This window comes from Carassius carassius, chromosome 24 (genome assembly GCF_963082965.1).
Source record: "Carassius carassius chromosome 24, fCarCar2.1, whole genome shotgun sequence".
Lineage (NCBI taxonomy): Eukaryota > Metazoa > Chordata > Actinopteri > Cypriniformes > Cyprinidae > Carassius > Carassius carassius.
Genome location: NC_081778.1, coordinates 30,359,259 through 30,387,201, shown reverse-complemented (window position 1 = coordinate 30,387,201; position 27,943 = coordinate 30,359,259). Strand labels below are relative to the sequence as shown.

General features: G+C 35.3%; 1 protein-coding gene across 2 annotated transcripts; it reads right to left on the bottom strand.

The window, feature by feature from the left end:
* Positions 1-30: 30 nt before the first annotated feature.
* Positions 31-27,645, bottom strand: LOC132103427 (ubiquitin-conjugating enzyme E2 E2-like). Of its 2 annotated transcripts, none has more exons than XM_059508524.1 (6): positions 27,482-27,645; positions 23,967-24,149; positions 19,610-19,660; positions 3,760-3,892; positions 1,942-2,089; positions 31-802 (listed from the first exon to the last, which is right to left on the bottom strand). In XM_059508524.1, the coding sequence occupies exons 2-6, from the start codon at positions 24,140-24,142 to the stop codon at positions 705-707; spliced, it is 606 nt and encodes a 201-aa protein (XP_059364507.1). In that variant the 5' UTR covers positions 24,143-24,149; positions 27,482-27,645; the 3' UTR covers positions 31-704. The 2 variants fall into 2 exon arrangements, with proteins under 2 accessions (XP_059364507.1, XP_059364509.1); XM_059508526.1 differs by lacking the exon at positions 27,482-27,645 and adding an exon at positions 24,978-25,127.
* Positions 27,646-27,943: the final 298 nt, after the last annotated feature.

The window sequence follows — 27,943 nt, the reverse complement described above, 5'->3', positions numbered from 1 at the left end:
CACTGAACACAAGACATTACATACAAGAAATGACAATTCAGCCACAGTGTTTATTTATGCTGTTTTTCATGAAGCAAGTGCACAACAGTCCATTCTGGCCAGAGGTGGCATGTAGCAATATGTACACATGTTTTTTTTTTGTCCTTTTCATATATATTTTTTTAATTCACAAGCAAGCCTATCGTCACGTGGCCGCCATGACCTTGAGTTTAAAAAATACATACAAACAAAACAAGAGGGCATAGTTTGGAGTTACATGCATGGAAATCTTACTGACTTCTAACAAAAGGAGAGAGAGGAGAAATTAAAGAAATACACTATACAGTGATGAGAAACTCAAAGTAGTTCATAAGCTGTATTTGTTCCTGATGCCACTTTAAAAGAAAGGATATGCATACTGTACATTAAGTTGAAGGACAATAATAATAATAATAACAATAGTATTCCTTTTCTCCTAAGGGAATTCAAACATTCAGATAATTGGAAAATAAAGTCCCAATCTACTCTTTGTATAAAAAGAAGCTTTCAAGTCAACAAAGGAGAGTTTCTTCACAGAAAGGTCTACAGGAAGTTGGAAGGAAGAAGGGCCAGATCTATTGTTGCACTTGGTGAGTGTGCTTCAGCAGACGGGGAGAGAGAGGTAGAGGCACAGCAGGGCTGAGGGGGGTATAGTGTGTGTTTGAGTCGAAGACGGGAGCCATGCTTTATGTGGCGTATCTCTTCGTCCACTGTTTAGCTATTCTGTCATGTTCTGTTCTGTTGGTCAAGTACTGTGTGGCGATGCTCCCGACCAGAGGATCCGCTGCAGACACGAGCCGTCATCAGCACGTTAATCGACCGGAAACAAGACACATTTCATCTGACACTTAGAGCTCAACTACTGCTCATGCTTAGGGTTCATTTACTTACAGCACGGGGAAAATGTCTTTTTCTGTTTCAAAAAAAAACAAAAACTATAATAATAATAATAATAATAATTTGTATTATTATTATTATTAGCAGTAGTAGTACTAAACAAAATAAGAAATTACACAAAAGAAAATATTTTACTGTAAAATAAATTTTTTAATATATTTATATTTAAGAAATACATTATATTATTAATATTATACAAGTTATTTTAATAATGTGACAACAACATTATTATACACTTATATTGTTATTATTATTATTATTATTAGTAGTAGTAGTATTAATTTTAAAATGTAAACATTTTAATAGTAGTATTAATTCCTCAAATATATGTATATATTTTTTACAATTAGGATTATCGTTTACATATTTAGTTAGTAGTAAAAATAATAATAATAATTATTATTATTATTACTATTATTATCTTATAATACTAAACAAAATAAGAAATATTACACCACACAAAATATTTTACTGTAAAATAAAATGTTATATTTATGAAACACATTAAATTAATTTAAATTATTAATATTATATAATAAGAGTTTGTTTAAATAATATAACAACAACATTATTATACACTTATATTATTAGTGGTAGTAGTATTAGTAGTAGTAGTAATATTAACTCCTCAAATATTTTATTTATTTTGTAATTAGCATTATTTACATTTTAATTTAGTATTAACAATATTAACAATTACTATTATATTACTATATAATTATATTAATACATTATTGTTATATATATATATATATATATATATATATATATATATATATATATATATATATATATATTTATATCAACAACAAATAATAATAATAAAAAGAAGAAATATAACAGCATATTGTAATATTTATCTGTAAAATAAATAATTTTAGATACAAGGAAAATATAATAATGAAGTTTAATAATAATCATATTTTATACTGTAACTGTACAACTGTAAGTCCCGCACTGCTTGTGCTAGACATGAATGATGTACCTTTTTTGCGTTAGGTGATCAGAAGAGTGTTTGTGTCTTACCTGGGTTACAGTCTGTGAGGAGAGAGCAGATGGACAGCAGCACCTTAGAGATGGTGAGCGCCGGACTCCAGTTGTCCTTCAGGATGTCCAGACAGATCACACCCTGACTGTTGATGTTACAGTGATAGATCCTCGTACGAAACGTTACCTGCGAAAGAACAAGACATTCAATGGAAGGCTGACCCTGACACGATTGATATCGAGCTCTTTTCGCCATCTTTAATTTGTTGCGACATTAGTGCACCATAAATGTGACCCTGGAGCACAAAACCAGTCTTAAGTCTCTGGGGTATATTTGTAGCAATAGCCAAAAAAACAAAACATTGTATGAGTCAAAATTATAAATTATATATATTATGCCAAAAATCATTAGGATATTAAGTAAGCATAATGTTCCATGAAGATATTTTGTAAATTTCCTACCGTAAATATATCAAAACCTAATTATTCATTAGTTATATGCATTGCTAAGATCTTATTTTGGACAACTTTAAAGGTGATTATTTTCATTATTTTGAATTTTTTGCACCCTCAGATTCCAGATTTTCAAATAGTTGTATCTCGGCCAAATATTATCCTATCCTAACAAACCATACATCAAAGGAAAGCTTGTATGGTTCAGGGTCACATATTAGTGCGTGAATGCTAACCACAATCCAAGGTTATTATAGTTAAACCATAAAAAACTGGGCCATGCAAATGGCAAATTTTATCTATATGTTCCACTGTTCAAACAAATCCTTTTAATCAAACTAACAACACCATAAATTCCCCGCCTGAATCAATTTCTGTTGATAATATCTGAGGTTATGCCACACCAAAGCATCATATACACAGGAACTTGCCACTTGATGAACTAGAAACTGAACAACAAAAAAATAGTCTCAGCTTGCTCTGTGTACGAGACATCTGTGCAAGAGCCCGAGGCTTTCAGGGCAAACCTTTAATGGACCTTGACATTCCTTGCCTTGAGATTCATGACAGTTTAATTGCCACCAGAACGACTTCCTTTACCCTGTCCACCTACAAACCTGCTTTACTTGGGGTTTAGAGACCGATTGGAAGGACAATGACAGAGACACACGGACCCCAGGGATCCTGAGTTGGGGAACCAGATTCAGAAAATTAATTGGAAATTGAGTAGCAATTGTTATTTGAAGAAGCAATAGGGCTGTAAAAAAAAAATATTTTCAAATATTCGTTGAATGCAAAACTGTTTTAGAATATGCTCTGTGTGATTGGCTTTCTGCCCTTTATATACATACATGACGCGGTTCTGTTTATAGTTGTTAAAGCAACTTAATTAATTATAATTGGTTTATAAACATTATTTTAAACATTATGAACTTTTTTCCTATAGATAGTCATGTTATCTTATGCTTTGAATAAACATGTAGTATAATTTTTTACTAATCAGGAGAAAAGCCAAAAGCTTTTCTTCACCTTAACTGAAATTATGCATTTGAATTTTGAATGTAATTTTAATTTTCATCATATTTAAGTACAAAATTCAAAATTTTCAGCCATTTTGACAGCCCTGAGAAGTAAGTAGAATTTTAATCAAATAAAGTTTATCTGCTGTAAGTAAAATGTGTATTTTAGTTTTTCCCCATTGTTCAGTACACATTACCCTTTTACCCATTAGGCTGTGTGATGCTATGTATAAAATACAATTGATTCACTGCAGATAAGATGCACAGGTTTGCACAACACTTACCCAAAATGCAAAATGCTCTTTAGATATCCTTGAAAACTCATATCAGTCATCCCCTAAATTAGATGCATATTTATGCGCCATGGATATTTCTTTGCTCTTACCTTGGGTGGTTTAAATGGGTAGTCAGGTGTAAATGCAATGTCAAGGAAAAAGACCCCTCCTTCATACACAGAGCCCGGTGGTCCTAAAATAGTTGACCTCCATTCATAGATATTGTCTCCTTTGGGGCCGGCGCTGTTAGTGGAACAAAGACAAGAGATTTGAAAAGTTAAACAGGCACTGACCAGCTATTCCAGGAAGATAAATCATCAATTATTTATGAGTCAAACACCAAGAAAGAACAAGATATTGAAGACACATCAGCATCTGCTCATGCTAAAAGAGACGAAATCATGCAAAACCAGATGGACTCTCTCTCCAAAGACCATTAATGAAAGCTAACAGGCTTAGATATCGCCAGCTACCTTACAACACCATACATTACAATCGCACTTCAGGGAAAAAAAAATTAATACTGGAGATTCATAAAGAGATTGTTGTAGAGGTCATAACCATAATACGTATGCCTATTCCTCCGTCAGATGGCGACATAGTTAATGCATAAAAAAAGGTTTAAATTTCTGAACAAATCTGCTGAAACGATGCTGACGGCTGAGCTGGTGCAGAAAGGAAAAACAGAGGACTTTAGAACACATCTTGAGCTCGTTTGTCAAAGGCTGCCACATCTGCCGGATTCCCTCGTGATAAGTGTCATATTGAAGATTTACGACTCGCTCGACTGCTGTATCTGTGCCAAACAAACAGACCCGGAGCAGATCCAGCCCATAATAATAAACAAGCCTTAGATCTGTGCTCTGATAAACAGCAGCAGACACATTTAAATATGTGCTAGTGTTGTGGAGTGTAGTCCGTCCCGCGTTTTTAGTTTTTTTTTTGTCCTAATGCTTATGTGTTTGTGCTGATAAACAATTGGCAAGAGGGAATGCATGTACATTCATGACAAGGGATGGAAATCTTGTTCAAATGAATTTCTTTACAAATACCAATCCATATTCATAACCCTGTATGTTCCAGCAAAAGATCATAAAGTACTGTGGATACAGCAATCATTGTAAAAGATTAATGGTAAACTAGATGTTTACATAGTCAAGAGAAAATGTGAATGGCTGCTAATTGGTTGCTGGGGTGTTCTGGGAAATGTTAATATTGTTAACTAAAAGTTTGACGAAAAATGTTTGTTGACAAGCTTTTTTTCCCACAACGAAGATGAGATGAGATGACAATAAGGACAATAAATGATAACTGTGACTATATCAACATGCGATATTATTGATGATAAAAGATGAGACTAAACTGTATTTAAAACAATAAAAACTACATCAAAGTTGTTGTTTTTTTTTTCCCTCGATGAAAATAAGAGACAAACTATTATCGCGGACTGCTGTACACACCTCTACTACACAATCTTGTAGTGTGCGGTTGCCAGATATCAAGCGTTCAAATCCGCAAATCATAGCTTCTCTGTTAAAAGGATACATTTTTCTGCACTGTGTTTGCTTATTTTTTTGCATTCTGGCAACCGCAAATGCTCACTCTTCAATGTGGAAGCACAAAGGATGATCTGAAAACACAGACAAGTAAGATGAAGTTAAGCGATCTCCATGTGAGATGTTCGGCATAAATGAAAGTAGCATTTAGCTAGTCTGTGTTCTGTCAAGAGATCTCGACTACATTGTTTGTGATTGTGGTTGCTGAATAAAATGCACTTACTGAACCGCTGTTGTTTTAATAGAGAAACATTTTTGCAATTTGGAATTATTAAAATGATTTTACTGTGAAAATATTTTGTGTTTAATTTTGCAAGTTTTCGTAATGTAGACAGAGAGTCCATATCTAAGTCTTTGATATTAATTTATATTAAATAGCCTATAATACATCAGTACACTAGATGAGGTGAAATAAACCATGTGTATGACTCCACATTCTACTGATTTCTGCTTATTGGTGAAAATGCAATACCTGAAATGTAAAAATAAATTTCTCAATGATAATAATCTTTCAAATGACAAAAAATAAATAAATAAATAAATAAATAAATAATATATATATATATATATATATATATATATATATATATATATTATATATATATTATATATATATATATTATATATATATTATAGGGTGGTGTTAGCGCAGTGTGGGTTATAGGGTGGTGTTATAGCACCAATGTGTCCCTGAGCAAGACACTTAACCCCTAGTTGCTCCAGAGGCGTGCGACCTCTGACATATATAGCAATTGTAAGTCGCTTTGGATAAAAGCGTCAGCTAAATGAATAAATGTAAATGTAAATGTAATATATATATATATATATATATATATATATATATATATATATACATACGTACACACACACACACACACACATATTTATATATACAATGGCTAAAAATAACTATATTTTCAGCATAGTTTTTTTTCTGCAACGTTTTAGCAAATGTATAAATCTGTTTTTCAGCTCACTGTTTCTGCTTCTGTTTTTAAATAACCATGTCATCTGCAACACTTATTGGTATTTCAATGTCATTACAGAGAAGCAATGCACACAGGAAGGTTTGAATGAAGCACGTTTGGCTCTAGATAAAAAAAATTATGAATGAATATGCCAATGCTAGGCTGTTCTGGAGGGTTACTAAGTTGTTTCTATATGCTACAGTTTGTTTAATGTAGTTAGGCGTAAACGCTTCTAACAACTATAAGATAATCAAGATAAATTATCCAATTTATTTTTAATTATTGTTTATCACTTTTTTTCATAAAAATAAATCAATAAATAAATCACTATGTCAATGAGTAATCATGATAAATCATTGTGATTTCAGTACTGACCCAAATAAACATGATTATGATTTGTGCCATACTTGAGCAGCCCTGGTCTTACTAAACCTCTATGATCTTCTGATCGCTCGGGTCTCTCATTCAGAGTGTGTCTGTGGGATGTTTTACACCCGTTTTAACGCCCTTCAGGTGGAAATGACATATCTGATCATTAACAGCACACCTTTCCTCAACAATGATTTGAAAAATTATTCATGTCTGCAGCTCAAACACTGGAGGATGACGCACACTATGAAGCTTAATACCCTGTTTAAATAATCCAAATAAATCACTAACTGCAAGTATGAGTAATAATAATAACACTGACGCTTGCCTTGGCAAATACCACTAATTACACACATTCCACTTTTCTAGTGAATGCTGGTTTCCTGCATGGGTAACAATAAAGGAACAATCAGGAATTTCATTCCACATTTTCTTTTTAGATGCGATCAAATGAAGGAATGAAATGGAAATAATACGCTCTAATTACAATGTGAAAAACGATCTGGGAAGAAAACATATGTAAGATGACCGGTGTCATTCAACAGACAGTGTGGTTGTGCTGGTTAGGATCCTGTTTGTGTACTTCAGCTCTGCTTTTAACACCATCATCCTTGGATACCCTCCTGATTAAACTGACCCAGCTCTCTGTACCCACTTCTATCTGTCAGAGAATCACTAGCTTCCTGACAGACAGGGAAACTCACATACAACTGCCGCACCATCAGCATTGGCGCCCCTCAGGGGTGTGTGCTCTCCCCACTGCTATTCTCCCTCTACACAGTATCTGCACCTCTTCTGACCCCTCTGTCAAATTCCTGAAGTTTGCAGATGACACCCCAGTCATCGGTCTGATCCAGGACACTGACGTCTGCTTACAGACAGGAGGTTAAGGGGATAGTTCTACCTGAAATCTATATCCCATGAATTACTTACCCTCAAGATATCCTAGTTCTATATGATATTCTTCTTTTAGACAAATACAATCAGAGTTATATTAAATCATGTCCAGGTTAATCCATGCTTTATAATGGGAGTGGATGTAAATGTATCTATAAATATTTCAATACTATATTTTACATATATTTCAGGCATTTTTAGAACAAGAATCAATAAAATATTCTATTTAAGGAATACAGTGCCGCTCCCAACAACAAATTAATTGTGATTTTTTATCTTTGCCGATGTTTGCTCCAATCATTCAAACCACTAGGTTTTACCCATTTGTCAGAAAGTTTAAAATATAACAATTTTGTATGATCACGTATTCTGTTATATAATTAAAATAAGCATGTAGTTTCATTTTTAAATAAATATATCACTGTTTTACATTGAATGATGAACATTATTTCACCCATATTCAGACAATTTATTTATTTAAGGTATTTTAAACATCAAAGCAGGCACTTTACTTGCATTTAAAATAATTTAAATTTAAATTAAAATGTGTAAATTTTACTTGATGCAGACACAGTAAAAACAGTAAAAACTATTTCATATAAAACCGAAATCCAAAACAATATATATGCTTTAAGTACAATTTGAAAAATGCCTCTGTAAAATAAGCCTTGCTGTTCAATAGGCGAGTGTTTTTCACTGCAAGTGTTGGCTGTAGTTACAGCCATAAATCAGAAAGTGTCAGCACTGCTGAGGTGTTCAGACTGCAATATGTTGCATTTGCTCTGTGGTTCTGGGCGGTTGCTTTGTAACTAAAATCTCTGACCAAAAAGCCAAAGTGTGCACAGAAGTTTAATACTTTGTTTTAAGGGTTTGTTTATATCACTAAGCCACGAACGATAATATTCGCACTAAAAAGTCACAGCACAAAGACTTCAGGGTACATGCCAATGCTGGTGGTTGCCTGGCAACAACCAACCCCCTCTACCATCAGCACCACTGGCCACGGTGAATGGGTTTAAACACCGCAGTTAACCGACCTTGTTATTGAGCTTTCAGCTTCCTACTGAAACTCATTAGACTTGAGGGGAAATAAAAAACGCACTGGTTCAGCACTACATGAATCCTTAGCGCTTATCTGGAAAAACAAAACAAAAAAATGCATTGAATTCCTTTTTAATCACTTTGATAACACTCACTTGTGATGGAACCCCAGCTGCACAAATAGCAATAGGCTATATAAAATATATATATAAAAAATAAAAGCTGACTAACAAAATTAACTATTTGCTATTTGCTAAATACACCAATGCAAATGAGTAAAGGTCAACTCACAGAAACAGAAATAACAGATGATGTCTCATTGCTCATAAAGAGTCCCAGTGGCCTAGTGGGAAATGCAGTTACATTTTATAAAGTCATTAACATTATAAAAGCACAACAACCACCCGCTCACAGTGTTATTAAAAGGTTAGATGCCTAATGTTTTTTAAAGACCAAGTAAGCAGTAGCATCTTAGTGCTCAACATTTTTGATGGTTACAGCTTGTTAGGAAAGGTTTTCCCCTTCATAAAAGTACATTTGTGTGTCTTTGTGTTTATTATATTGTATATTTCCTATAAGGGAACATCTTAGATGTTTGTTCTGATATACTGAGTGCTCAGGGGTAGGGCTGAAATGATTAGTCTACATTTTCCTGCATACAATCCAATAGGAGAAGACACGCTTATGAGAGAGCAAACGCAGCCAAACCATTAGAGTGGAGGAAAGTTGCACAAAACTACAAACAAACAAAAAAGTTGTGTTAAAGCCCCGATATACTAAAGGCCAAGTTCTTTTGCCGTTCTGTGCTAAGAGGTTAAAAGAAGTTCGATATACGCAGGCAGCGCTTTACTGTTAGCAAACATCCCGATGCTGTTGAGAAGAGTAGCGTGTAAATGTGTAAATACGTGCTGCATGCTTTCTTCTCAAAACAAAATAAACACAACAAATATGACAAAAGTGGGAAAACAGCAGTTAAGAAAGCATCTGATCATAGCAATGTGCAATTCAACACTCCAGTAAATTTATGTTACGTTAAGTTTATTGTATAGCACTTTATGCAATTGACTGCTATAAAGTACCTCTGTAACAGGGCTCGAAATTAAACCGTTTTGGCTGCATATGCTCCCAAAATCTGTGTGACCCCAAAATATATTTGGGAGCATTTGTGCTAGCGCGCATGACTGTTGTGGTTGACCTTCTTGAACTTCTTGAAGCTGGGAGCACCAGTTAGACCAAGTAAAAAAGTTAAATTTCGACCCCTGTATATGTATATGAATATGTATAGAACATGTTTAATGATTTGCAAAAGCTGAATAATCAAAGCTTACTGATTAATCAGTGAAATAATCAACGATTAGTCGATTAATCACTCTAAAAATCGATTATTTCGAAATAATAATTTGCTGCATGGCTACTCTGGGGCAACTGCAGATGAGCATTCATTCTTGCTCAAACCATCGCAAAATCACACCTGACAAACAAGACAACTGCCATCGCTGACAACCAACTCAGTTACAGTGCCAACCGCATCCACTGCCAAAATGATTCTGCTGAGATCTCCCATTCACCTGAGCCAACAGACCATCGCTGCGCTTTTCCCAAACAAACGCTCATCCCCCACACGGAGAGAGAAAACCCTCAAACCACAACCTACTTATTCCTGAAGCCGCATCTCACATCTCCTCATGAATAACTGTACAAGCAGTCGACTAAAAGCTCATCAAAGTTTGATGTTCTGACTCACTGCAAATGGTCTAGTGTTACTCACACGAATCAGAGATCCATCTGAAGAACATTAAAACACACTCAACAAGTACAGCTGCTATGCGTTGTGGTCGAGTGAAGGGCTGGGGACGGATTTAAGATGGTTTCATCACAATGACTTTAATTTGCTGCTTATTATTTGGCCATTAAGAGGATAGTTCAGTCAAAAATGCAAATACTGTCATCATTTACTCTCCCTTCATCCAAACCTGGATGACCGTAATCTGTGGCAAAAGAAGAAAATAAGCCCTTTTCAGGCCGGAGTTTGGAGTTCCAAAATTTCTTATTTTCATCTGTTGTAAAAGAAAACATCTTATTTATAATATAGTTTCAATTTTAATAAAATTTTGGAGTGAACTTTACGGAGAGATAACAGTTAAAGTTGGTAGATTAATATTTGCAAATCAGTATACTGCATGTTTTGGTGAATAAATTCTAAACTCTTAATCAATGATTCGTTGCACAAATCACTCAAAAACATTAAAATGGAAGTGTTTATGAAAATTGTTTCCTTTTAAATGGCAGAAAAACATACCACATAATCGTAAAATTATGCAATTACATAATTTCATCAGAGATAACATGGTCATTTTTGAAAAAGAAAATAATACAGTGTCAACTACAAAACAGAAACATTATTTAATGATGTCCAAATGGAAATCAGTCTGAATTCTCTGTACTTTTGACTCTTAAAGACTCCAAATGAATTCAAGAAAACAATATACACCAATTAAGGCTTTTAGGGACAGAGGTCTCTATTTCTCTGCAGGCAAATACATTATAGACCTTAGTCAAGTTAGACACCATTCTGAATTTTACATGGATCAAAACAATGCTGCGAGGGATAGACTTACAGTCTTTACAGTGGCACACAATATATTCATTTAGCCAAGTGTTTCCATGACTTGTGAAGCGCTGCATCAAATCTAAATCACAAAGCAAATCTGACAGCAAGCAACATATTGTCATTCTTTATTTGCTTTTGTACCCTCTGCTTTACTGAGCATCCAATTACTGCAAAAATAAAACGCAATGCAATGTGAAACAATGTGTGATTATTAATGTGTGGGCTGCAGGCAAGGTTGCGCGATCTGTCAATGTGCAAAACTAATTAGCAAACACACATTCAGCCAGAAGGTCAGAGCGGAAGTTGCAGGCACAGACATAATCAACTATAAAACGAGCAGATTTTAATATAACAGGTCTGACATGTTTAATCAATGAAGAATTTAGTAGATGAAAAGGTTATTAAATATGACTCTTGTTAATGCTAGTTGATAAAGATGGACAATGCGGTTTAGTGCACACCTGAGAGAGCGTAATAAAAAATGTACTTGCCCTAATGTCACCGCAAACCTGCGGGAAAATAAAAGGTTTTGAGGAATATCCTAGTCACCCATATAATGAAAGTAAATTAGGACTGGGACTCAAAAATACTGCATCTCATCAATTGTAAATGTAAGATATTTCCTGCAAGATATCTCTATCAGCCGGTGTTTACATTACAAATGATTTAACCTGGATATCTTCATACTCAAGCTGCTTTTCAATGCAAGTCTGCATCTGTTACCCGATCTGCTCAAAGTTGCGATTTTCATTCATATATTTTTTTTTTTTTACATTTATTGATTGATTTATTTTACTTTTTTTATTATTTTTTTCTTGAATTATTTATTTTTATTTATTGATTTATATATTTTTTACTCTATTTTTCTTCATCGAATTTGTTTATTTGTATTTTTACTTTATTTGATTTATTTTACTTTATTTACTTTACCATATCAGGATCAACAGAGCAATTTCTATTCATATTTTAGGTCGGTTTTCTAAAACACACCAAAAAATGTACCGTATTTTCCGGACTATAAGTCACACTTTTTTTCATAGTTTGGCTGGTCCTGCGACTTATAGTCAGGTGCGACTTATTTATCAAAATTAATTTGACATGAACCAAGAGAAATGAACTAACAGAAAACATTACCGCCTCCAGCTGCGAGAGGGCGCTCTATGCTGCTCAGTGCTCCTGTAGTCTACACTGAAGACATAGAGCGCCCTCTCGCGGCTGGAGACGGTAATGTTTTCTCTTGGTTCTTGGGTCTAAATAAATGCGACTTATAGTCCGGTGCGACTTATATATGTTTTTTCCTCGTCATGACGTATTTTTGGACTGATGCGACTTATACTCAGGTGCGACTTATAGTCCTAAAAATACGGTAGACAGAAACCGCTAGCAGCCAATTATTTGGTGCATCTCTAGTCCATTCCTCACACAAACCTTGAAATATAGTGCCCTATTTCTGTGGATTTACCTACTTTACCAGAAGAAAGAAAGTCATAGCAGTTTGGAGCAACATGAGTTTATGTATATGACCATATTTTATTTTTTTCAATGAGCATTTGCTGTAAAATGTTAATATAATCACCATATCTATCCAAAGAGACATTATCTGGCTGAGTTCAGCATTTCTTTGCAGCGCTCTTCTGTAATTGTGTATTCATTCAGTTAATATGGTCTATTATGCAGTGCTGCGCTGGTTATCAGAACAGGAACTTAATGAAGCAATCTTCTCTTTCTCTGACCGTGAAATACCCCGCTACCAAATTACGGCTGCGGCAGCTGTCTGTGCTCTCTCTGATGATATGGCTTCTTTTAATGGCACTGTCCAATAGCTCATCTTGCGCACAAATACTCAAGCAATTAGTTCCGAATCGAGCGCTTGAGAGGGAAATATTTGCTCGATCAGGGCCCAAGTGAATATCCGATTACAAGATGACACAATAGAATTTTCCATGTCAGTTTAAAGTGTTTATTCTGCCTGGCTGCCGAATGCGGTTTCAGAAAAGTACCATAAGACCCTTTTAGCGCTTCGATTGTTCATGTAATCTGATTTCCACGCAAATCTATTAGAAATGCCAGGGGGTTAATATTAAAACTTGGGGAATTTAGGAGTTATGCTTCATATCGAAATCAAATTCCGCCGAAAGCACCCAAACAGTCGGCTCATTTGCTCGCCTTAGGCCGACTATGAATAATGCATCACAGATCATTATAATAATAAACAGGCTGTGCACACTGTGCATGAGTGAGAGTGAGAATGGACACTTGCATCATGAAAGTGAAGTGAATTCATCATCCTTCTGTTTTGACAAGAAAAATAAAATAAAACTGCTTCACGGAAAAGTGAATGCTTTAAACCTGAGAGAGAGTGTAAACTAACACACCGCAACAACCTTCATAAATAAACCAATAAATGGGTAAATATTAACGATAAATGAATAAATAAAATATTAATTTTATGAATTATTAAAATATAATTAAATAAAAATGATATAGAAATATGATATATAATCAAATAAATTAATAAAAATAAATTAATGAATAAACAGAATGATTCAAAATAAATCAAATTGTTTATAAAATATAATTTAGAGGACTGCTTTTAATCTGAGAGGAACAGCAAACCTAGAACAACAATATTAAAACATACAAGGACGTCAATCAATTAATTATAAATAATTGATAAAAAAATATTATTAATTATAAATAAATAAATAAGCTTTCAAAGAAACACTCTTTAGGCAAGGCAAGGCAAGGCAAGTTTATTTATATAGCACATTTTGCACACAATGGTAATTCAAAGTGCTTTACATAAAAGAAAGTAAAATAGTAATGAAGAAAAATAATAACAAGAATAAAACAAGCAATTTTAAAACTTTTAAAATTATTAAAACTGTACTTATTTAAAATTAATTTAAAACAGTTAGAAAATGATTTTACATAAAATAAAAAAAAAATAAAAAACAGTGAAAATATATATTGCAATCAGTTCGGACATTGCACAGTGCTCATTCAATAAATGCACAGCTAAACAGATGAGTTTTAAGTCTAGATTTAAATGTGACTAGTGTTTTAGCACATCTGATCTCTTCTGGAAGCTGATTCCAACTGCGGGCGGCATAGTAACTAAAGGAGGACTCCCCTTGTTTTGTGTGAACCCTTGGTATTTCTAACTGACTCGATTAGATTAATGTTTAAACCTGAGAGAGACAGTAAACCTAGCACAACATTACAACCTTCATAAATGATCAAATAAATAAATATAAATGAAAGAATATTAAGTAAATAGTATTGATAAATGAACAAATAAAATATATTTTGAAATTAATAAAATATTAATGAAATAAAATATATAAATAAAATTAAATTAATAATAATAATAATAAATAATAAATATGATATATAATCAAATAAATGAATAAGAATAAATTAATGAATGTTTTTTAAATGAATACATATATAAAGAAAAATAAAGAAAATTTAAATGAATACTTTAAATCTGAGAGAAACCACCTAAAACACACACACACACACACACACAAACAGACATAATCATGAGAGCTTTCAATTTTTCAATGAATGTTTAAACCCGAGCAGGACTATAAACCTGGCATAACAACCACCTTCAAGTTTCACATTATAAATTAAGGTTTCATTAGTATTTTGCACGTGAATTATACTTGCATATAAATCAGAAGAAGGTATTTTAACAGTCAAGGAAACACTTGATCTTTAAGGAGTGATGATAGTTGGTGTGGGGATAAACACCGCAGTGTGTTAAATAAACAGCTGAACTGTGGCTCTGCAAACACATCCAGAACACACAGCGCTTGGATAACACTTCAACAAACAGGTAGCTAATGTGATATGTTAAGTGTCATGAACTGACGATCACAGAGCCAAATCCCTCCTTCCTGTTTGTTCTCGTGTTCAGACATGATCCCAGCGAGCAGCGCAGCAGGATATGCCAAACGTTTCCTGCCTTCAAGAGTCCAGTATTGAAAACAACTCCACACCAGGCAAAAAATCAGGGCCTGCCAACATGGGTGCAGCTGTCTGAAAACACTTCATAACTAATTCATATCTGTGCGTTTCTTCAACTACAGGCACCTTTATGTTGCAGGCACTGATTTGTACTGAAACACATTTCAACGTTTCTTTCGTGTTATATTAGGGCCAGACTAAAATTGTCTTGGAAACATTTGACCATTTCTGCTAAAATGTATAATAATAATGATACATTTAGTAATTTGAAATCAGGTATGTAATGATTAACAGTGAGCTGGTTGAAAATTGATTCAAATATGTGACGATTCAAATCGGTTGAGAAGCAAAACAAATGGTGATACAACTGGAGTAGGAGTTTATATAAATGCATCTCTGAGGGGAACTGACTGTCTTTAGAAAAGTGTATGTGGTATTTTCTTTTCATGTTGCTTCTGAACAATGCATATTAAAGTAGTGTTCATAAGCAGTTCCTCTTTGTTTACAGCAGTAACTCAGGAAACACTGTATCATTGCAGTTCATAACAGAATTAAATGGAGAAAATTAAACCAGTAAGTCTGAAGTGAGGACCGAAAGTGCCTATCATGCCTTCTGTCTGAGAACCAACATTGTGTGTCTGGAAACGACATGAACTTTTCCCTCTCTCTGATTTTAATTCTGTGTAACGGCTTTTATTTCGGGTCTGAGATGGAGGCCTTCAACACACATGATCATGATCATTTCCCCCTCCCCCCTCATGAATATGCATATCCTCTCCGCTGCAGCTAATGGTCAGGAAGTAAAAAATGACTCGTGCAGATTTCCCCCAGGACCGTAATGCTAATCATTAGCCAGCAGTGTCGTGGGGAACGAGAGATGACAGTCCGATCAGCTGCGGATGAAAGCGTCTTACAGAGAATGACACAACGCACAAACTGCAGCAGCCCAGACACAGATGAACACAATCATTATTGTAGCTTAAAAACGAATTAATAAATTATCTTTTTAAATATGTTCTTATATTACACAGAATTCATATATGAAATACATTTAAGAAATTATTAATTTAATTAATTGACATAATTAATTTAAAAGGCCTTCAGTCAATTAAATAAATTAAGAAATAAAAGGTAAATTACATTATATAGAAATATATGTACACACACACATTGAGTACACCCCTCACATTTTTGTAAATATTTTATTGTATCCTTTCATGTGACAACACTGAAGAAATTACACTTTGTTACAATGTAGTGTTCAGCCTGTATAACAGTGTAAATTTGCTGTCCCCTCAAAATAACTCCGCTGGCCACAAAAATGAAAATGTCCAAATTGTGCCCAAAGTGTCAATATTTTGTGTGGCCACCATTATTTTCCAGCACATGGAGTTGAGCAGAGCTTCACAGGTTGTCACTGGAGTCCTCTTCCACTCTGCTGTTGGATGTTAAAGAGCTTGCACTCCTTCACCTTCTGTTTGAGGATGCCCCATAGATGCTCAATAGCGTTTAGGTTTGGATCCATGCTTGGTCAGTCCATCACCTTTACCCTCAGCTTCTTTAGAAAGGCAGTAGTCATCTTGCAGGTGTGTTTGGGGTCGTTATAATGTTGGAATACTTCCCTGCAGCCCAGTCTCTGAAGAGATGCTTGTCTTCAGCAAACTGTTTGAGGGTTTTCTTTTGCATCATCATTAGAAGAGGCTTCCTTCTGGGATGATAGCCATGCAGACCAATTTAATGCAGTGTGCTGTTTATGGTCTGAGCACTGACAGGCTGACCCCCCACCCCTTCAAACTCTGCAGCACTCATACGTCTATTTCCCCAAACACAACATCTGGATATGATGCTGAGCACGTGCACTCAACTTCTTTGGTCGACTATGGCGAGGCCTGTTCTGAGTGAACCTGTCCTGTTAAACTTGGTCACCGTGCTGCAGCTCAGTTTCAGCATCTTGGTGATGTTCTTATAGTCTACGCCATCTTTATGTAGAGCAACAATTCTTTTTTTCTGATCCTCAGAGTTCTTTATCATGAAGTGCCGTGTTGAACTTCCAGTGAGCAGTATGAGAGAGTGAGAGAGATAACACCAGATTTAATAACACTCCTGCTCCCCATTCACACCGGAGACCTTGTAACACTAACGAGTCACATGACACCGGGGAGAGAAAATGGCTAACTGGACCCAATTTGGACATTTTCACTTAGGGGTGTGCTCACTTTTGTGGCCAGCGGTTTAGACACTGATGGCTGTGTGTTGAGTTATTTTGAGGGGACAGCAAATTTACACTGTTATACAAGCTGTACACTCACTAGTTTACTTGTAGCAAAGTGTCATTTCTTCAGTGTTGTCACATGAAAAGATAAAATACAATATTTTAAAAATGTGAGATACTGTGTAGAAAAAACGTGTAACAGTATTTATTCCTAGACCTCAGCATTTAGTCTCGAATGTTGCCTGTTGTTCTCTTTGTTGACGAAATCCTATTACCGTCGGTTCAGCTCACAGGCACAAAAACCTGTGCACACATATCCTCCAAAACACCTCCAGCTCAAAAACCAGCAAAAAAACACCTCCAGCTCTCTTTTGCAGCGGGGATAAACTCAATATCAATTTGGAGGCACTCTCATTGATACGGGAAGAGTTGAATGGAAGGCACTTTCACAAAAACAGCGGCGCTCAATTCTCGCTCGAATCCAGCCAACAGTTTACAAAGTAAACATGATTTATTATTACATTGGCATCTGGTGTGTCATTCGTCTGGCAGAAGGGACACATTTCTAAGGTATGAATGAAGTTACAGGATGAAAAAGAAACCACGATATAAGAAATGAACTGTAAGAGCATCCCTCACTGTCACAATAATTCCTAAAAGTGAAGATTTCAGCTTGTTTGCTCCAAGCTATAATTGTGAAGACGGCGAATATGATCTCCAGTTACTTACAGACATCTATTTATTCTGAAATAACTGATATTATCTTTATCCAGCAAATCCAGGTCTTAATCTAAACTGAAACAGTGGCACTTTGGAGTGAAACACACACCGTTTGTGCTCCACACATGAAATAATGTGCTATTACAGATGGCAGGTGATAAAAGAAATCCATGGAAAAAAAATCTACCCACAGCCGCCTACAGATAGTGTGAAGTTTCTTTTGTTTTTTTTTTGTTTTTGTTTTTAGTGTGTGGATTGAGTAAATTACAAGAAGTCATGTACTTCTTGTAAATTACAAGAAGTGCGCACGCTCTTTTTTTTTTTTTTTTACTTACGAGGAGTGTCCGTGGGTGTCTGAATTGTGCTGGAGGCTGGTCGCTTCTTTCCATCCACAGAGTCCATTTGAAAACACTATTGCCGCTGCTTACTATAATGGCTGTCGTACCGTACGGTTGTAAGCTCAAGTAGACGAGAACGCGCATGACGTCACATTTTGTGAATTTTCGCGCCAATTCGGGCCCGACTCCTCCACACACAATTGAGCCTACAGGCTGATAGAGGCAACCGTGGTGGACAGTCGAGGTGTCATTCTTTTTTTTTACATCATGGTTGGCTCATACATGTACAAATGAAAACTCTATCTTAAAGATTTTTTTAAGTAAAAACCTCCACATAGCTCCTTTAAATTATCTTAAAGTATTATTATTAAAAAAAGTTATTATTATAAACAAATAAAATAATCTAATCTGTTCAGGTGATAAATAAATGTATGACACTGCCCATGGATGCATTGTAAATGTCTTTATGTAAATGCAGCAGCAAATCTGCTTAGAAGATGGGGTTGGGATACAGATATATATATAAAAACATAAAAAAAAAATAATAATAATAAATAATAAATTCATTAATAAAAAGTAAATAATTTTAAGTTATATATATATATATATATATATATATATATATATATATATATATATATATATATATATATATATATATATATGTATATATATTTCATTTTATAATAAATATATTATAAGTAAAACATCAATATAATATTTTAATAATAAAATAAATGACAACAACAGCAATTATCTGATTTCATTAAATTGTATTAAACTGTAGAATATATTAAATAAAATAATTAAAAAGATAAGGAACAACACACAAGTAAAACCCACTAATAAACCACTCAGAACACCTTACAAACCGCATCGCAATGCCCACAAACCCCTAGTGTCACGATGACGAGATCTTAATCCAAACAGATCGGCGCAATCCAAACATGTTTCCCCATCTGGCTCACGTGACACTGTTCAGAAGCGCTCTGAAATGTAGTCTCTAAACGCTGGGGCTAGTGGGTAATTATTCTCCAGATGCAAACATGAGGGCAAACCAATGACAATGTCAGTTCCAGTTATACGTTTTGTTAAGGTCTGGTTTTCCTCCGCGGCCCCCGGGGAGCCCCATCTTCTCACTCGCCCGCCTGACAGACTCATCAACACACAATAACCATTATCTCTCTCGGCCATTATCTCTCTCTCTCTCTCTCTCTCTCTCCATCAGAGGCCAGCACAAAGAGCAGCACATTTACAAATAGCAGTCACTTACCTGCAGTTCGGTGGAGGGTCAAGCGTGATTTCTGCAAGCTCCTTCTGAATCCTGCAACACAAGAAAGCATTCGTTTATTCAACAAGGCGACGTACATGCAGATGCTAAATAAGCCTGAATGCTTAAAACATTTTGACAGCATCCTCACTTTACGGCATTTTTACACAAGTGCCTTTGCACAGTACTGTAGCTTTACAGGTTTCTTGAAGTGTTTTGAAGACATTGGCACAGTTCTTCTGGATTGAGTCTGTCTCAGTTTCATCTGTTTCTTCATGTTATTCCAGACAGATGATGATGATCAGATCATTTCACACATTTCACATAGATTTCACAACAGCGATTGCCTGCGGATTTTTAAAACACGTCTTAAGACATCTCTTTTTATTTAGGCTTTTTTATAATATGTTTTGAGTATTTACTATGCTGAGTGGTTGCTGTGTGCTTTTGTCTTGAGTAGTGATTTGTATTTTTTATCTTTTATCCTTGCTTGCTTGTGAGGTGACCTTGGGTGTATTGAAAGGCGCCTTTAAATAAAAGTATTATTATTATTGTTATTATATCAAATTTATTTTAAAAATATAAAAATGTTAATTTTCTTTTATAATAATTTACATGCATTCATTTAGCAGATGATTTCATCAAAAACAACTTAGAAATTAAGATGATGATGATGTTGAGTAGTAATAATAGTATTAAATTATTATTATTATTATTATTATTATAAATAAATAATAATAAATAAACAACAACAATAATTGCATTCAATAATGCTGCAATAATAATATAGAATATATATTAAAGATTTTGTAACTGCAATTTTTTTTTTTTAGTTTTTCTGGCTGAAATTGAATTTATTGAATAATAATTTGAAATGCAAAACAAAATCTCAACATTTTTAAAGAACATTCTTCCACAGAATTAACAATCATAAGCATCTATAATTGCATAAAGATGCTTAAAAAATTTTAAAAAGAAAAAGAAACACCAAACACCAATCAGGGACAGACGAGCCGTGTTTCTTCTTTATAATCGTCAAATCGAGCATTGCAATTCTTTATATAAAAGTGTGTATGTTTTTTAATGCAGCTTTTCAGTGAGTACGTGATCTAATAGATTTCACCATTTTCAAAACGTCCATTAATCCGTCACCACACTTCAAGCCTGAACGTCCCTGGCATCTTCTGCGAGTTTGGAGTGAAAGCAGCCTCGCACAAAAGACCCAAACACATGTATGCATGAATACTTTCGAGACTAATTCACAAAGACAGACAAGCCGAGCGATCCATACACCTCTGAAGCTAAATAATAATATAACGTGCGATATAGCGTCTTCCTCAATAGGGCGCTTACAGGCCTTCAAGCTGAATCTCCCATTAAGGGCTGTATTATATAGAATTTCCCAGACAGTGGACTTGACTATTTAAACTTTCACTATATATACACACTTGTCATCCTGAAGCACAAAACCAGTCTTATGTAGCTCGGGTATATTTTTTGCAATAGCCCAAAAAACACTATGCATCAAAATCATTGATTTTTCTTTTATGCCAAAAATCATTAGGATATTAAGTAAAGACATGGTCCATGAAGATATTTAAATACTGATGAATATATCAAAACCAATTTTTTTATTAGTAATATGCATTGCTAAGAACTTCATCTGGACCACTTTAAAGGTGATTTTCTCAGTATTGTGATTTTTTTGCACCCTCAGATTCCAGATTTTCAAATAGTTTTATCTCTGCCAAATACTGTCTGATATAACAGACAGTTATTTTATGCATGTAATTACAAGCATGCATAGACCATTTGTGGATTGTATTTTGAGCAAAGACTTTAATGTTTATATGAATGCAGGCATTTATGAATGGAGCATGTCTGGATAGCTGTGCTCGTGTGTGGATCTCTTATGCGCATTTGTCGAAGGTATGAGACGGTTTTCACTCCATATGCGAGCGATACCTGTTGTTATCTCAGAGGTCAGAGCAAACGAAGGCGTGTGAAATCAAGTGCTTCATTTCCAAGAAAAGTGACTCACGCACACACAGTAACTGCAAGCATCATGCCCGTTTCCTTCGACAATCAGCTACAACAGGAAACCATACATCATCAAAACATCAACCTTGAGTAGTGGGTTGCTATTTGTGGGTGCTTCAGCCACACTATAAACACCGAAAAGCAACAATAAGAGTAAGCTCTTCAGAAGATAAATGTATGACACCAAATTGATTTATGAAAAGTAATTGCTGTACATGCATATCATGTCAATATATAACTGAGGTACACCTACTGTTTAAAATGAGACTTGGGAATAAAGAAAATGTTATAAATATGTATATATTTTATATAATAATACTAATAACAATAATGTTAAATACAAATTATATATGATATATAATTTATTAAAAATAATAAATTATATAATAATTGTTTTAATAATAATAATAATAATAATTTTAATAATAATATTAGTTACATACAAACTTTATATTTTTTACAAATTATTTTTAAAAATTTATTTATTTTTTATTTTATCATCATCAGCATCATATTAAAAATGCTATTAAAATAATAAATTATATTTTTTATGTTTTTATAATTATAATAATTTATATATTCAAGTTTTTTGTAATAAGTATATGACTTATTTGCATGTTTTATAGTTCTGGATGAAATCTGAATTTACGGCATAACAACTGAATAGTTTTTAACATGGTTCATTTTTTTCTTCCTCTGAGTTAATGGTTGGCATCCACAGTTGCATGAAGACTCGGAATGTGGGTGAGTGAATAACTCTTATTTTTGGGTTTACTGTAGTGCTGGGCGGTTTGACCAAAAATGTATATGACGGTTTTTTCCAAAATTATACCGGTTTTCCGGTTTATGATGGGGTTTTTTTTCATGCATAATCAGGTGTACAATGCATAAACAACGCATTATTCATGCATTTCACTTCTAGGTTTGTATAATAAGCTGCTCAAGCAAGCGGCAAAACATTTAAACAATAATTAGCCTACTTTTCTTGTTAAAATATTTAAAATTAAAACACCACAGACAGAAACAGTCTCGTGCATTTTGCATTTGAATCTTTATCACAAGCAATCCCACGGGTCTTAATGAACTTTGTTTTTCTGCTTGCATAAAAGTGAACATATATATATTGTTTATCTAAGAGTGCTCTTTTTCTTGTTTTAAACCTAGCCAAAAACCCATGTGACTGCGTTTCCATGTCAATCCATGTTCATTTTTCCCGCGAACAATGCGCTTTCACTTTAATTCAGCGCCTGCAGCACAGCAAAAATAGACTCAGTATGTTAACAATCGCTGCAGAGCACCGCTCCTTGACCCCTCGTGCAGCTGGAATCCATTAATACGCACTGCAGACGGACTGTGTGAAACAGGCGTTATAAGGTAACACCAGAGCACTGCTGAGTTTACCCTCACCATGCCTTGCAGTCGCTGCTGAGAAGTGCAACATTGTAGAGGGTCCGTCTGAAACAGTGTTGCGCGGTTTCTCATAGTGAAACATCAAGCACAGACAAAAACCATCCAGTCCAAACCGGCCTGTTTGGATCTTGATATGAACTCCGAAGCAGACGGAACAGAATGCTGCAGTAACTGTTATAAAAAGCACTGCGTCCCAGGCACAGCTTTGCTCAGCTGATTGCATAATGCCATCGTACTGCAGTCAGGCCTTCAGAGAATCTACAGCATTGCCTACAAGGCCGAATGTGGAACGGCATTTAGAGAACAACAGAAATGCAGTGAAACGAACTTCAGCTTACTCCAATCATCTGCAATCAAAGACAATGTACATACTGTACGTCCTTCAGAGCGATTACACAGATCCTTCTGGTGTTAAAGCATCCAAACGTTATGTTGCTTTTAATATACACATCTGCATTTGCTTATTATACAGTGCATCTCAACTGATGGGCTGTGGGTCTTTTCTAATAAGGTTGTTTGGTGTTTTAATGCCTTGCCAGCTTCTTTGACTAGTTTAAGGGCGAGTACATTTTCAAATGGTAGAAATCAGCCAAATTATAGCGATGCCTAGACATTTACATTCATGCATTAAGCAGACAAAAGAGGACCAAAACCATGATCAAAACAAGACGCATTCAATACTGATTCATGCTTAGACTTTCAATCCGTTTATATGATAAACAATTTTGGTGCTGTGGGGTTACTACTTAATGTCAAGTCATGTGCCTTATACAGTAACAGAACCAATGCAAACTTCATCAAAGCCAAATCCTGCTGTAAAGCAGCACCAACAAGACATTAGTGTTAATATATATCCCATTTTTGCACCACTAAAGCAGATTTGTTGAAAAGCAAACAGCCAGAGCATTACCTCTTGGCGCTGGTGGAGAGTTTGGCAGCGGTTTTACTGGAGATCTTGGTCTCCTTCTTCTTGGGCACAACCAGATCACGCTCCTGCTGAGGAGGTGCTGTCTCCCGCTGCTCGATGTCTGAACTCCCTCCGCTTGTGCTGGGGCTGTCATCTGGTCTCTGCACCTCACTAGACATCTTGGCCCTGGAAAAACAACAGGATTCACACACGATTACATTAGCAGACTGTCGGGTGAAGTCACTGGGGTATGAAGTCAATAGCAGCGCTGAATTAAGACGAATAAACAGTGATCCCAACTGAAATAGAAAGCAGAGGAACAGGATTATTAACTCTTTACAAGAGTTTTTTTGTTTTACGGTACAATACTAATCATCAGTCTAAACACTGAGCTGTAATTAATAAACAGCATTTCTACGGCTGCATGCAACAGCCTCTCATTCTTAAATCAATCCCACAAACATACATTTTCAAAAGGATGAACAAAAACAAGGAATTTCTTTGCAAATCAACCATAAAAACACATCACATTCATTTCAGTGCAACCATTTACACAATAATAGTTTTACACACGATTTACAGATAACTTTGTTCTTGCTTCAAGGCCAATCATTTGTCATTTTCCTCAACGTTAGACTTAAACCGCGGCCTCAAGTATAAAACTTTGCATAGATTTCGACCTAAAAGTATGTGCATGCATTTGTTAAACCAGTAATGGTAATGCACAACAAAAAATAATTTAGCAAATTATTTTCATTCTTAAACGGTTTCATAATACAGGTTTATTATTTAAAGTCAACAAGAAATAAAAAACGACCCTGTTTACTTTAATGCATGTTTCTGGTCTTATTGCGCACATTATTCCAATAACAAAAATATGAACTTCTATATGTAAATATTATGTTCATTCTGATATGCATCACACTACAGTCATTTCTCAATGGATTAAATCATGGAATTTAAAGCAGGCATTTCCTGTACGTTCACAGGAAGTAGAGAGAAATGAAATGATACCCTACAAATTTCTCCCAGACGTTTGATCACCGTCAAAACATGATTTGGATATTTATCTGATATGCACGGGCGATGCTGCTCTTCCCAAACGATGAGCAGAAATTCTTTCTGGTGTTATCAGGAGATGCAAGAGTGAAGAAAATCTCTGATCAAGGGCTTTAAAAGCCACACGAGTCCAGCTAATAAATACCTATGGAAACTGTGCTCTCAGCTCAGCATTTAAATAAAGATAAAAGATGCATGAAGTGGAGAGAAAACCCACACATACTGAGAATAGAGACTCCACTTCAAAGTTACCGAGCCGGGTGTTCACATTAGGTCACCTCTTTTTCAGATCCAAGTCGTAAATGATCACAGATACACCAACAGGAAGGTATTAACACTTCTGAGAGTGGATTTTACGGGTCAAATCATTTTGTGATAATGTGGGAAATGAGTCATAAAACATTTAAACTGCAGCGCACATGCAATCATGCCAGAGAGTTAATGGCTCCAAATACAGTCAGTGTGCTTGGATTTTTTTTTTTTTTTTAGACACAATACTGCTGGTTTAGGGTCCTGCTTGAGTTATTTCCCATCAAACAGAGCACGCTTCGTTCCAGTCAATGATAAATCACATCAATGTGTGAGTCTCAGGTTCTGTTTAGTGACCTTTAGTCCCTTGTTCACTCATTCAGAGGTAATGTATCTAAATGCTTAAGATCTGGACGGAAATTAAAAGGCTAAAGCTCTCACGGCCCGCACAAACCTGACCATTGAACAAGAAAAGCAATTCAGTCCTTCAATATACACACTGTGAAGTAGAATAAGAACAATTCTGAACCCAAATGTAAAAGTTATTTTTAAAAAAAGGTTAAAATTTGACAAAATATATGTGTGTGTGTGTGTGTGTATGTATATATGTATATAAATACAGTATATATGCACACACACACTGCTGTACAAAAGATTCCTGTGATGCACAGCTGTATTTTCAGCATCATTCCTCCAGTCTTCAGTGTCTCATGATCTTCAGAAATCATTCTGATATACTGATTTATTATCAGTGTTGGAAATAGTTTTGCTGCTTAATTGTTTTGATGAATAGTTTCAAAGAGTTTAAAAGAACAGCATTTATTTAATTATATTTAAATATATTTTAACACATCCTTGCTGAATAAAATCATTCATTTCTTTTGAAAAAAAAAATTACTGACTGCAAACTTTTGAATGGTTGTGTATATTGTTACAAAAGATTTATATTTAGAATATATGCTGTTCTTTTTTACTGTTCATGCATCAAAGATTCCTGGGGGGGAAAAAAACGTATCACAGGTTCCAAAAAAATATTAAGCAGTAAAACTGTAATAAATCAGCATATCAGAATGATTTCTGAAGGATTGTGTGACACTGAAGACTGGAGTAATGATGCTGATGAAAATTCAGCTTTACATCACAGGAATAAATTATATTTTAAAGTATATTAAAATAGAAAAACATTATTGTAAATAGTAATACTATTTTACAATATTACTGATGTTATTCTGTATTTTAATCAAATAAATGCAACCTTGATGAGCAGAAGATACTTTTTAAAAACATAAAATACTGATCTCAAACTTTTGAAATGCAGTGTGTGTATATATATATACATTAAAAAAAATTAATAAATAAATATCTCTTCAGGGGTGTATTTTGAATCCCTATATATATATATATTCACTGTGAATAAACAATCCAGTAGCACAAACTGGTGCCACAACAGCACATAATGAGGGTATGTACTATTTTAGGTCCACAAAATTAACTTTTGGGGTATTTTAACCATAAAATGCGTGATTCTTCTACAGCACAAAATCTGCACCTATAAGGGAAAGGGTACCAAATCTTACACCCTTTAGGGTATATTTAAATCTCAAAGTACACATTGGCTGCAAGGCACTATTGTAGTATAGCATTTATTTAGGTATCATTTGAAGTCCACAAACCTAACCTGAACGGGTTTTTAATTTTACCACAAAATAATAAATGTGCACTCCGCAGAACAGCCCAAAAGGGTGTCACCACAATATCAAGGGTTTTCCCCATTTTTTAACTCCCTGTCAGTATATATCTAGTGTATACTACACTGTGAAGGGCACTGTAGGGAATGATTGAAGCACCTGGCTGTCAGACTGCGCTGGATCGCAGAAACCCTGCCGCTGCAGCAGCTGCGTGCGCGATGCGCGTTATACACGAGCGTCTATTCATGCGGGAGGCCGCGAGCGCTTCGCAATCCCGCACAAAATATGCGGATCAAACGCGCCCGTCGAGCTTCAACCACGATATTCTCCAAACGCCTGGGAAAAGCGTGAGGGGGAAAACCGTGCAACGATTCCCCCGTGATGACCACGATGAGCAACTGGCTCGGCACAAAGGAGAAGGCTCGTCCCGCACATCCCCGCACAAACAAGCACTTTCTCGGGACATTTAGCGACTTTTCACGCACGGACGAAGGGCTCTGACGGACACGCGAGGATATTTACCTGCCGAGCGGCCGTCGATGTGGAGTCCCGGTTCTCTTTTCCTGGATGATACCGTGTAGTCAGAGTCGGGCCGTCCGCTCGCTCTCGTCTCGTCGCTATTTAACTGAAGGTAGCAGAAAAAAGCGATTACAGAAACTGAAGCAGCCGGACCGCCTCTAGGCGCGCTCTCGCCTCGGCCGTGCACGCGCGGCGCGTTCGCTCTCGCGTCCGTGTGTGAGTGTGAAATTGTTTGGCCACACTCGAGAGGACAGGTTTATACTTATACATCTAATAAAGAGTCCCACATAATGTAATTAATCTGTACACTTTAAATCTTTGAAAGCAACAGCTGCCATGACAAAAATGTATCGTGGTAGTTTCCACCAGAATAACAGTTAGGCTACTGTTGCAAATCTGCAATAACTTGGTATTAACCACATTCATCACAAAATAAACAAACAGACTCTGCTGTCTGAAGCTGAT